A 13,935-nucleotide genomic window follows, 5' to 3' on the forward strand; every position below is an offset into this window, starting at 1 on the left:
TTGTAATTATTTGAGCCATTTTGCTGCTTGACTTTGCTGCTTTTTGAATTCTCCCCTTCCTGCTTTGATTATCTTTCCCAAATTCTCTTTTGAAGTTCCCATTAACCCTGCCTAGCTTCTTAAACCCCTTCTTTCCCCACCCCCACAATAGCTACAGCAAGCCCCTGCATCTATGTTGATCCCAAATCTGCTGAGTTGCAACCTGTCCAACTTGTATAAATCTTGCCTGACCCCGAAACTGTTCCACTGTCTCAGAAATCTGAAACATACTCTCTCCTGCACTCTTTCCAGCCACACTTTCATCTGCATTTCATTATTTCTATACTTATTAGCATGTGGTACTGGAAGTTAATCATACAACACTGAACAGGCCCTTCGGCCCAACCTGTTCATGCTGACTAAGATGACTATCTAAGCTAGTTCCATTTGACCACGTTTGACCCATATCCTCTAATTCTTTCCTATCCACGAACCTATCCCGTGCCTTTTAAATGTTGTCAATCTACCTGTCTCAACCAATTCCTCTGGCAGCTCATTCCATATACAGACCACCCTCAGGTTTCTGTTCCATCTCTCCCCTTACTTTAAATCTCTGCCCTCTGGTTCTTGTTTCCCTGTCCCTGGGGGAAAAAGACTGTGTGCATTCACCCTTTCCTGAGATTATTAGCTTCTTGAGGTCCAGCCTTTTAATGTCTTCCCCAGCTCCCTAAACTCTCTGTTGCACCTCATTCCCTTTTCTATCCACATTGTTAGTACTGATATGGGCCATAACCTCTGACTGTTCATGGATTCTTTTCAGGATCCTCTGTAGCTGTTTAGTGACATCCACGATCCTATCAATGTAACATATCATGCTGAAGTCACATCTACAACTGCAGAATCACCTGTCTGGCCATTGATGTTTTGAATCCCCTATCATTATTGCTATTTTACTCTTCCTCTTCTGTGTAGTTGAGCCAATGGAGATACCATGCTCCTGGCCATGACTACACTCATCCAAGGTACCATCAAACTAGTAGTGTCCAAAAGGAAAGGTCAATTGGAGAAAGCTTTGTCTTTTCTTCCTCGTCAGTCTGCTAGTCACCCATATTCCCTCTGCCTACATGTACAGAAGCTGCAATGTGACCACATGTTATCCACAAATTTCCTAGCCTCAAAGAGATGATAGTAACCCAGGCTGCTACCCAGCCCTGAAATGCAAATCTGTAACTGCTGCAGGTGGAGACAAATCTTGCATATGTACATCATTCAAAAGATGAGTGCAGCATATTCTCAACCCCAGCACAAAAATTAAAAAATTATTAATTCCAATTATAGCAAGATGTATCACTTTTAAAATTTTAATTGTAATGTTCAGAATTTGTGCTGGAATAATGGCTGGAGATAAAATATTTGAGAAATACTCCGTCAAAGTGGAGTTTATTGTCATATTGCACAAGTACACGTATGCACAGGTGCAATGAAAAACTTAGTTGCAGCTGCATCACAGGAACATAGTATCACATAGGCAGCATTCACAAGAAAAACATGAACATAAATTATACACAATTTTTACAAGAGAGACCACAACTCAGAACAAAAAACAAAACAAAATCCATTTTAGTGCAAAGTGGTCAGAGTATTGCGAGACTGCAGTGATTAGTGTTGTGCTGATTGGTTCAAGAACCGAATGGTTGAAGGGAAGTAGCTGTTCTTGAACCTGGCGGTGGGGAATTCAGGCTTCTGTACCTTCTGCCCGATGGTAGTTGTGAGAAGTTTCTATGGCTTGGATGGTGGGGATCTTTGGATGTTGCTGCCTTGAGGTAGCTCCTCTTGTAGGTACAAATGGTGGGGAGGGATATACCTGTGATATATTGGCTGAGTCCACTACTCTTTGCAGCTTCTTGCATTCCTGCACATTTGAATTGCCATACCAGACTATGATGCAACCGATGAGAATACTTCCAACAGTACATCTGGAGAAATTTATTAGAATGTTCAGTGACAAACCGAACCACCTTAACTTCCTAAGAAAGTTTAAAAAAAAAATTGGTGCACCTTTCTTGTGATTGCATCTATGTGCTGGGTCCAGGACAGGTCATCAAATATGTTAATGCTCTGGAATTTAAAGCCCCTTCCTGAAGTCAACAATCAGCTTTTTAGTTTTACTGACGTTGAGTGAAAGATTGTCGTTGTGGCACCACTAAACCAGGTGTCCTAGCTCACTCCAGTAAGCTGACTCATCACCCGTGATTTGTCCAACGTCAGTGGTGTCATCAACTCAGCTTAGTAAAATGAAGTTGCGAGTTCAGCTTCATTAAATAAGCAATAAATTTCTCTCTCAGATATTTAGACTTGGTTTTTATACATTATATGGGTTTGTCTGGACTATTCTAATGACACCTTTTGAGCCCACTACCTGGACTGTTGAGGGGGTACAAGGGAAGCGGGTGTACGGAACACTGCTATCATCAGGTCTACAAGCTTCACTTATTTCTTGATTGTTAATCTGTTTTTGTTGCTGTTGTTGGGGGCTTTAAACCATCCACCTGTTTTTTTTTTTGTCAGTTTTCTTCTACCCATATTGATTCTACCGTTCTTTTGAACTTCGATTATCATTTGGTGCTGTCCTTAGTCCTCCTGTATTTTCAGTGCTTTGCTTGTCCTCATAATTTCTGTCCTTCCTAAATGTTGGATACTATGAGAATGCAAGTTGATGGTTTGATGGGGCATATAGGGTTATGGGGGATGAATTAAGTTGAGAAAATCAAATACCATCCCTGTGACTTGTTTGTACCTGGTAGAATACTTCAAGTTTGAAACTTCTAGCCTGGACTCCTTTACAAGGTGTCAATATCAGAACTTTTGGTGCCATGTTCAAGGATTAAATAATGGCCTACATATTGTGACAATTTTTGTAATATATGCCATTTGGATAGTGTTATTGAGTTATTGGATGATATAGCAAACAAAGCAATTTGTTGCAACATCTAGACCTAATGCTACCAGACCCTTGATGGACAATTTGAATTTTCAATTCTTTTGAGATGGTGATTTTTTGCTTAGAATCCAAATTTTGATATTCTATTGTAGATCCAAAATAAATATTATAGAAACAAAAATAATAATTTAGCATATCTGCAATGCTAGTTGTGTTCAGATAGTAACAAATTGGTTTAAACCAAGCTGAATTTCAGCATTTTGAATTCATAATGGTACATTGTTAATAGTGATAGAAGAGAACATAGATGCTGGAATCTGGAGCAAAAAAAATGAAGTGCTGGAGGAACTCAGTCGATCAGACAGCATCTGTGTATGCACAAGGACAATTGATGTTTCAGATGAAGACTGTGCATCAGGATTGAGAGTGTAGTGGGGAAATAACCGGTTTAAAGAGGTGAGGGTGACTTTCTATTTCCACACTGACCTGTCCATCCTCAGTTTTCTCCACTGTCAGAGTGAGGGCAAATGCAAACTAGAAGAACAGTACCTCATTCCAACCCAATCATATGAGATTCCATCATCTTCAGCCCTTTGTTACTTCCACCTATCACTTCTGGCACCTCCCACTCCCCTCCCTCACCTGCTCATCACCCTCCTCCCTCACTGGAATCGACCTATTGCCTGCCAGGTCCTGCTCCACCCCTTCTTTCTACATTTTTATACCATCTCCCCTCTATCTTTCAATTCATATGAAGGGTTTCGACCTGAAAAGTCGACTGTCCATTTCCCTCCATAGATGAATATAAGAAATAGGAGCAGGAGTAGGCCATCTGGCCCATTTGAGCCTGCTCTGCCATTCAATAAGATCATGGCTGATCTGGCCATGGACTCAGCTCCACCTCCCTGCCTTTTCCCCATAACCCTTAAATCCCCTACTATGCAAAAATCTATTTAGCTGTGTCTTGCGCTATTACAACGCCAGCGACCTGGGTTCAATTCCTGCTGCTGTCTGTAAGGAGTTTGTATGTTTTCCCAGTGTGTCTGTGTAGGTTTCCTCCCACATTCCAAAGACTGACAGGTTAGGAGTTGTGGGCAAACGATGTTGGCGCCAGAAGAGTGGCAACACTTGCAGGCTGCCCCCAGCACATACTCAGTAACACAGAAAGATGCATTTCACTGTGTATTTTGATGTACATGTAACTCATAAATATCTTAAATATACTTAATGATATAGCCTCTACTGCTTCCCTGGGCAGAGAATTCCACAGATTCACTACTCTGTAGTAAAAGCAGTTCCTCCTCATCTCCATCCTAAATCTACTCCCCTGAATCTTGAGGCTATGTCCCCTAGTTCTAGTCTCTCCCACCAGTGGAAACAACTTTTTTGCCTCTATCTTTTCTGTCCCTTTCATAATTTTGTGTTTCAGTAAGATCCTCTCTCATTCTTTTGAATTCCAACAAGTATAGTCCCAGGCGATTCAACCTCTCCTCATAGGCTAACCTCCTCATCTGTGAAATCAACCTGGTGAACCTCAAGTTGCTACCTGACCCACTGAGTTCCTCCAGCTTTTTGTGTGTTGCTATTGAATTTTCCAATTCCAAGTAACCGGCACCCCCATGTTGCTTTCTCTCTCCTCCTGATCCACCCACGATCTCTCACCCTCTCCTCTTTCCAGCCTCCCCACCACTTTGCCCAGTTTCTTTCCCCTCCTCCATTTGGTTCCATCCATGCTTAACCCTACTGGATCTCCTATCTCCTCCCCTGACTGGTTCCATCTGGCTGTCATCTCTCCCTTATCTGGTTCCGCTTATCACAATACTTATTAGTTTCTAGAATTTGTCTCCACTTAGCACCTTCCAGCCTCTGTCTCTACCTCCACCCTCTCCTCCCCTTTCCAGGCTCCATCATATCCCTCCTTATCTGGTTGCACCTGTTGCCTGCCAGCTCCTGCCTCACCACTCTCTCAATACTGGCAATCTTTCCTCTCCTCTCTTGGTGCTGATGCAGGGTCTCAACCCAAAACTTCAACTATCTCTCTGCCTCCAAAGATGTTGCCTGACCTGCTGAGTTCCTCCAGCTATTAGTTTTTTGCTCCTCATTGAATGATATCTGATTATTAACAATTTATCGGTTAATGTTCTGGTGATTTGTAAATCAAAATTTGTGGTCTTCTACAGAAAAATTGAATGCTGATTTTCTGACCTGGAACTTAGAAGAATTGCTTTCGCAGTTACCTCTTGAATCTGGGAAGGTTGCTTATTTCACTCTTAACATACAAGTGAAACTGGACTTCTCATGTCAAGAAAGTCTACTTCAGGATCTGAATGATGGTAAGGTCAATGTTAAATAGAGTTGTGATGAATCCAAAATTAGTTGATTATGATTCAGTTCTTAAAGGTTTTGGAAAATATGAACAGAAATTTAGAGAATGGATTTTCACATTTCTACAGCTGTTTAGGATCATGCAATGTAATTTGTGTTGTACTTTCTGGTTCCAGGAAAATGATTATTTATTGCAGGTGTACACAATGGAGGCAGCTACGGTAGGAATTTTAGAATGGTTATAGCATGGAAGGAGTCCATTCAGCTAGTCGCATCTATACTGTCTCTACGTAAAAGAGATGCAATTAATTTCACTTGTCCATCCTTTTCCCTTAGCCCTGTAATTTTTATCTTTTCAGATACTTATTCAGATACTTTGAGTACTGCAAATGAATCTGCTCTCACTACTACCCTGCTACTTCAATCCAGACTCTAACCACATGCTGCATTTAAAGTTTTTTTTTCTCACATAATTATTTATAGTTCTTTTGCTAATTATCTTGATCCAATTAACCTTGGTTATTGGCTCTTCTGACAAGAGAACAATTTCTCTGTCTAGTCTGTCTCTATCCTTCATGATCTCAAACACTTCTTTCAAATCCACTCTCAACTGCTTTAGTTCTGAGGAGAACTATCCTTGATCTTCCTTGTTCTCTAAAGCCCTTGAGTGTGGGAAGTATGTCCAGCTATAGCTCCTGATTGATTGCACGAGCAACTGAAGCTACAGTGGACTTGCTCAGGAGCGTCTGTGAAGCTCAGTGCATCATAGACAGGAGCTTCAGTGAGGTGGTTACACCAAAGGTACAGGCAGTAAGTAGTTGGGTGACCACCAGGAAAGGTAGAGGGGACCAACAGGGAGTGCAGGATTCCCTTGTGGCTATTCCCTTTACTAACAAGTATATTATTTTGGGTACTTTTGGGAGTGGGGTGGGTGGGGGGGAGATGGCCTTTCAGAAGAGAGCAGCAGCAGTAACAGCCAGGTCTGTGGCTCTGATGCAGAGCGGGGGAGGTGGAGGCAAGGAGAGCTGCAGTGATGAGACTCGATTGTTAGAGGGATAGGCAGGAGACTTTGTGGCCCCTTGTCACCTTAAAGCAATGCCCTTGAGTGTCTGAGATTTCCACCCTGGGGTAAGAGACTCTACCGTATCTTTGCCTCTCATAATTTTATATACTTTTATCAGGCTGCCCCTCGGCTTCTGGTGTTCCAGAGAAAACAAAGTTTATCCAACCTCTCATTATAGCTAATACACTCCAATCCAGGCAACATCTTGGTGAGCCTCTACTTCAGTTTTTCCAAAGCATCCACATCCTTATTGTAGTGTGGCGACTAGAGCTGCACACAATACTCCCAACTTTTATTCTCACTGCCCTGACTCCTAAAGGCAAGCATGCCATACAACTTTACAACTCTATCCACTTGTGTTGCCACATTCAAGGAGTTATGGACTTGCACCCCAAGATCCTTGTGTACATCAATGCTTTTGAAGGTCCTGCCATTTACTGTATATTTTCCTCCTGCATTTGACTTCGTAAAATGCATCACCTCGTGCTTGTCTGGTCTAAATTCCATCTGCAGTTTTTCCACCCACATTGCTATCTGATTGGTGTTCCGCTGTATTCTCTGATAACCTTAACAGCTCCACCAATTTTGTTGTTTTTGTTTGGACATCTGTAAATTTCATAATCAAACCACCTATGTTTTCATTCAAATACAAACAACAGAGGTCCCAGCACTGATCCTTGTGGAACACGACTGGTCACAGATCTCCAGTCAGAGAAGCGCCCATCTACCTTTACCTTCTGTCTTCTATGACCAAGCCAATTTTGTATTCAACTTAACAACTCATTGTGGATTCCATGTGTCTTAATCTTCTGGACCAGCCTCCCATGATGGACTTCACTAAAGCTTTTGATACAGTCTGGATAGACAACATCCACTGCTCTACTCTTATCTTTGCCAGTTCCTCAAAAAAAAAACTCAATTATATTTGTGAGACAGCACCTCCCCTGCACAAAGCCATGCTAATAAGTCCATGCTTTTCCAAATAAGAGTTAATCCTGTTCATAAGAACCATCTCCAATAATTTCCCTACCACAGATGTTAGGCTCACTTGCCTGTAAGTTCCTGGTTTGGCCCAATTGCCCTTTTAACAAAGGAATAATAGTGGCTATTCTGCAGTCTCTAACATCTTGCCTGTGGCTAAAGACGATACAAAAATCTGAGGTCACAGCAACCTCTTGCTTCCTTCAGTATCTTGGGATAGATCCCATCAGGCCCCAGTGACTTATCCACCTTAATGTTTTCAAGACATTCAACACCTCATCCTTAATATTGACATTCCGTAGAATATCAACATAACCCTCCCTGATGTCAGCATCATTCATATCCTTTTTGGTGAATACCGATGAAAAGTACTTATTAAGGACCTCATCCACTTCCTCTACTTCCATGCATAAATCCCTCCTTTGTCCTTGAGTGGATCTACTCTTTCCCTGGCTGCCCTTGTGCTCCTGATATACCTTGTGATTCTCTTTAATCCTTAAGTTGCTAAGGACATTTCATGGCCCCTTTTTAGCCCCTTTCTTGCTTAAGTTCTTTCAGCTTCCTAAAGCTTGCATATGTTTTTATTTTTGACTATACTTGCAATTTGTCTTGTCATCCAAGGTCCCCAAAACTTGCCAACTTGATCTTTCATTGTCTAAGTAACCTGCTGATCCTGAACTCCAATCAACCGGTTTTTAAAGGATTCCTATATATCAGATGTGGATTTACCCTCAAATAGCATCCACCCCCAATCTTTTTTTTCTCTAACTCCTGCTTAATACCATTGTAATTAGCCTCCCTCAATTCAGCTTTTTCACCGGAGGACCCCTTTCATCTATTGTAAGGAAATAAGGGTGCTCTCATCCCACTTAAGATAAATGTGAATTTTGTTAATTTTAGTCCACACCTGTATATAGAGCTTCTACAGCTCGTAAGCTATTTATAAGTTTAATGGTTTCTTGCCATTTAGGAATATTTTTTCTGTTCTTCCTGGCAAGGGTAATAATTTGTATTTCTCTGTCTGCCGTCTTCCAATCTGCTCAATTATTATCTACACTCAGTCCTCATTATCTATCTGAGTACTTGCAAGGAGAGCCCCAGGCCCTATCTTGAATTTTTTTGAACATATCTTTATTTATCTGCACACTGAGGAGCCAATTATTGTCCTTTTAAGCATGGTTATTAGTTTCCAGTCCACTTGTGTGAAGTGGCTCCCTATTCTAATAGCGAGCAGTTTTTTATTACACAGCTGCACCTTGTAACTTCAAAACCAATCACTTCTTGAATGTTTCAGTAGAAGTGGTTTGTTAATATTAAGTATTTAGATGTATTAATGCTTATAATATTCTAAAAGCATTAGTACATTAAGGCATATTTGTGTAAATGATACCAAGGTAACGGCCTCTGTGACATTCATGGTTTTTATTTTATCTGCAGCAAGTCCATGCTCCTATCCCTTGTGGATAATGAGGACAGACTTTTGCAGACATCCATTTTTCCACTGCTTGCTTCACATTGTCCATAAGCTTTGATGGGTTATGCTCAGTTTTTCTCATGTAACTAATTAACTTAAATTACAAATAGCTGAGAACTAAGTATTGAGCCTTGTGGCACCCCACAAATAGCAATACGCCAGTTTGAAAGGGAAGACATTTTGATGAAAAGATTTGAGTTATCTTGTGGGCTACTATCTTCACAAGAATAATGCAATTTGTTCTGCATTGTTTCTGGTATTGGATGTTGTTCAACTGTCCTTGAATTATTTGTTGATGCGTAACTGATGGAGAACTTGGCTTAGTTTGTGTCTTCCAGAGATTTCCTGGAGCTTAACAAGAATATTACAGCCCCTTTCTGATTTGCAGATTGCTGCTATCCCAGACTCTAGCTTGAGTTTTCTGGGTGGGGAATTAGTTTTGCTCCTTGATAGTTGGTATACATTTTAACCAACCTTAAACAAGGAACAATCTTGTTTATAGTTGCAAATAAAATAATTTTATAAAACAATCATATGATGAGAGGGGAGATTGTCACCAAACTCTGAGACCTAGGACTCAACACCTCCCTCTGTAACTGGATCCTTGACTTTCTAACAAACAGACCGCAATCAGTGAGGATAGGCAGCAATACCTCCGGCACGATTACTCTCAACACTGGTGCGCCCCACAAGGCTGCGTCCTCAGTCCTCTACTCCCTGTACACTCATGACTGTGTGGCCAGATTCTGCTCTAACTCCACCTACAAGTTTGCAGATGATACCACCATTGTAGGCCGTATCTCAAACAGCAATGAGGTGGAGTACAGGAAGGAGATAGAGAGCTTAATGGAATGGTGTTATGACAACAACCTTTCCCTCAATGTCAACAAACCAAAAGAGCTGGTCATTGACTTCAGGAAAGGGGGCAGTGTACATGCACCTGTCTACCTCAATGGTACTGAGGTCGAGAGGGTTGAGAGCTTCAACTTCCTGGGAGTGAACATCACCAACAGCCTGTTCTGGTCAAATCACGAAGATGCCACAGCTAAGAAAGCTCACCAGCGCCTCTACTTCCTCAGGAGGCTAAAGAAATTTGCTTTGTCTTCTTCGACTCTCACCAACTTTTACTGATGCACCATAGAAAGCTTCCTACCTGGATGTATCACAGTTTGGTACAGCAACTGCTCTGCTCAGGACCGCAAGAAACTGCAGAGTTGTGGACACAGCCCAGCGCACCACGGACACCAGCCTCCCCTCGGACTCTGTCTTTACCTCTCGCTGTCTTGGTGAAGCAGCCAGCATAATCAAAGACCCCACCCACCCGGGACATTCTCTCTTCTCTTCCATCGGGTAGAAGATACAGGAGCCTGAGGGCACGTACCACCAGACTTAAGGACAGCTTCTACCCTACAGTGATAAGACTATTGAACGGTTCCCTTAGACAATGAGATGGACTATGACCTCACGATCTACCTTGTTGTGACCTTGCACCTTATTGCACTGCACTTTCTCTGTAGCTGTGACACTTTACTCTGTACTGTCGTTGTTTTTACCTGTACTACATCAATGCACTCTGTAGTAGCTCAATGTAACTGCACTGTGTATTGAATTGACCTGTGTGATCGGTGTGCAAGACAAGTTTTTCACTGTACCTTGGTATAAGTGATAATAATATAGCAATACCAATATTTGCAGTCACTGAGAAGGATCTATAAAATTGATATTTGGTGTCAAAGATGTGAAAAGGCTGCAGAGTGAAGCCGAGCAAGATAGAATGAAATAATAGTGATGCTGGTGCTAGAAATACCAGCATTAGTTCATTGCTGAAAAAGGATTTAAGGAAAATATTAACTACATAATTGGGGCAAGAATCAATAAAAGAACATAGTAGAACATAAAAATTCTAAATCTACAATCATTGCAAATTTTCTCAATACATCTATAGCATCTGCATCACAGTTGGTAATGCTCTCTGTGGGTCATTGTATTTCAAGGATTTGGTGTGCACCATGATTGTTTGTTTATTAGCACCAGCTACTAGCATTAAACAAATTGATCCAAAAGCTGACATATTTCCATAAATGTAATTGAAAATCTTGTCTGAATAATGCCTAAGGTTTTGGTTTAAGGATATATAATCATTGAATTTCGAGCAACTCTTAAAACCAACAGATCTGCAACCCTCAGATCACTTTTGCAGCTAAAGATTGCATACTAAGCAATTTGAGGCTTGTGATCTGTATATCTCTTGCTCATTTCAAATCTCTGCAAGGTATTTCTGATTAAAATAGTTGTCTTAAACAAAAGTTCTTCACCACACACACGGTGTCATGAAATATACATCAGATTATGTATTAAATATCATCACATACATCGGAGCACAAAACCGGTGTGAGATGAATGATAACGCTTTCACACTGGAAACTGAAGTAGTTTGATAAGCTTCTGCTATGGCCCTCTGCAAATTTTATAGGAGCATCTGGATCGACCCAGTTTTAGAAACACATTAGTTTGAGGGAGGAGATGGAAATTTCAGGGCCTTAACAGCATGGATGTTCCCCTACCAGCCCTTAAGTTCTTCTGTCTGCAATGTGCACTGAAGCTCCCTCCGGCTGTGGTCTGTTCCAGAGTCTTTTCCACCCAACTGAAGTGAACCCCAAATGATAGGGCTCTCAACACAGAAGTCAGACTATTATTGATAAGATGTATGTTGTAAAGTTAAAACTAGGATTTCTGGCTATCCAACACTCCACTCCCTGCTGTCTCCACCTGCCACTCCTCACATATACACATCTTTTGATATTCATCTCAATTTCTGAATACTCCATCATCTTGATGCAAATGAAAATCTGTCATACCAGAATAAAACTTGGACATTATAGCCATGGAAAGACACAAATTAACTGTTGCTTTTGAAGACACAAAATGCCCTGAAAATGGTGGAAAACTACAGATTGGAAAGCAGCAAAATATAACCCCACTATTTAAAGGAGAGAGAAAGTAAATGGTCAACTGCAGACCAGTTAACCTTCCTTCTGCAAGAGTATTTTTAAGGAAGTGGAACCAGGATACTTGAATGCATTTTGACTCTATCCAATCGTATTATGAAAGGGAAGCCATGCTTGACAAACCTACTTGAGTTTATTTTAGTCATTAGCAGAATAGATAAGCAAGATGCAGAGGATTCGGAATATTTTAAACTTTCAGAAGGCTTTTTGATGTGGCACCTAAGAGATAATTGAACAATCACCTGGATAGATAATTTATATGATAGCTTTTTTTAAAGAGAAATACAGGTATTGTGTATTTCTATTTGCATTTGGAGAATAACTTGCAGTTGAAGCTCTTGGCTTATTTAACTGCTTCCTTGAAGTAACAGATATTTTCTCATGTAGTAGCAATTACAGTGCAAAAGTACTTGTCTGACTGTGAAGCTCTTCACAACATAGGTCATAAAGTTGCAATGCCGATGTGAGTCTTTTTAACCTCTGCAAGATCGTTACAATTTGGTCACTTCCACTATCTGGAAGACCATCATTTGTTTTGAATATTTTCTCCATTCTATCCTCACTCGAACTCTCTCTGCAAGAGTGGATGTATAATTTCACTGGTTCTAAATATGTGTTTATAATAATGGCATGGAAACTAGTTTTCAATTGTACTCAGGTTGATAATTTTATTATTTACAACTGCATAGTTAAATATTGAGGCAATGTACTGCATGGACTGAATATTGGTTACTGGATGGAAAACAATGGGGATAAATGGGTCACTTTCAGGTTAGAAGGCAGAGACTAGTGGGGTGTATCAAGGAATTGGGATCCTAGCTGCTTGCAATCTAAATCAATAATTTGGCTGAGGGAATTGTATAATATTTCTAGGTATGCTGATGATCCAAAGCTGGGGGCTGGGAGGAGGGTGCAAAGAAGTTTCAGGTAATGGACAGGTTAAGTGAATGGCAGATGGAATATATTGTGGGGAAAAATGCAAGGTTGTTCATTTTAATAGGGAAAAGTGGAGTATTTATTAAATGGTGAGAGACCTGAAAGGTGTTTATGTTCAGATGGATCTGGGTGTCATTGTACATGAATAAAAAAAGTGTGCAACTGAGAAGATAAATGTCAGCCTTCATTATGAGAAAATCTGATTAATGGAGTAAGGAAGTCTTATTGCAATTGTATGGGGCCTTGAGACTGCATCTGGAGTGTTATCCATGGTTCTGGTCTCCATACAGAAGAAACAATATTTTTGCTATGAAGGCACAAGACTGCGGATTCCGGAATCTGGAGCAACACACAAAAAGCATTGGAGGAACTCAGTGGGTCATGCAGCATCTATGGAGGGAAATGGACAGTCAACATTTCGGGTTGAGACTCCCTTCATCTGGACATTTTTGCTTTTGTGCTCCATTTGTGCTTTTTGCTATAGAAAGAATGCAGTGAAGATTCACTAGACTGCTTTCAGGAGTGGTGGGTTTGCTGTCAGATGAGAGATCAACTTGGAGATCTCATTGAAACAGAAAATTCTTAAAGGGATTGATGGGCAGAGGAGTTTTCCCTTGACTGACGAGTCTGCGATCAGGGAGCACACTGAAAGTAAGAAGTAGATTGAGGGCTGAGATGAAGGGTCTTTGACCTGAAATGTTAACTTTGTTTCTCTTTTCAGATGTGTTGTCTGAAATGCTGGGTTTCTAGCATTTTCTGTTCCAATTTCAAATTTCCAACATCTGCAGCTGTTTGATTTTCATTTACTGAGGAGAAATTTCTTCATTCAGAGGGTGGTGAACCTTTGAAACTCTCTGCCCACTGCAGCTAGAGAGGCTTAGTCATTGTGTTCATTCAAAATAGTGAGTGATATATTTCTGAACATAAAGGGAATCTGGGAATGGTGTGAAAGTGCAGGAAAATGAAACTGAGCCGGAAGATTAGCCTTAATTTTAATGAATGGCAGAGAAGGCTCGTTGTGCCGGATGGCCTAAACGTCTTTTTTGTGCTATCCTGTACTGAGTAGGAGGACTGGCCTATATGGCTACTGATCACAATTATGAAGGCTTGTTTTTTCTAGTCAGTGACAGAAGCCACCTCTAAGAATCAACAGAAGTTCACCATGTACGTTAGTAAGGATGTCTTTCATTACTTAATGTCTTGCTATTTTTTTAGGGCAATTGTTACA

The 13,935-nt window shown here is 40.8% G+C and overlaps 1 protein-coding gene across 5 annotated transcripts in view; it reads left to right on the top strand.

Annotated features, from left to right (window-relative positions):
• trappc9 (trafficking protein particle complex subunit 9) overlaps positions 1-13,935 on the top strand; it is a 460,625-nt gene that overhangs the window by 102,278 nt on the left and 344,412 nt on the right. For all 5 annotated transcript variants that reach the window (XM_052023166.1, XM_052023170.1, XM_052023167.1 and 2 more), the window contains one exon: positions 5,101-5,253. In XM_052023166.1, the coding sequence (XP_051879126.1) occupies positions 5,101-5,253 (153 nt within the window). The remainder of the gene's footprint in view (positions 1-5,100; positions 5,254-13,935) is intronic.

Source organism: Pristis pectinata, chromosome 9, assembly GCF_009764475.1.
Source record: "Pristis pectinata isolate sPriPec2 chromosome 9, sPriPec2.1.pri, whole genome shotgun sequence".
Lineage (NCBI taxonomy): Eukaryota > Metazoa > Chordata > Chondrichthyes > Rhinopristiformes > Pristidae > Pristis > Pristis pectinata.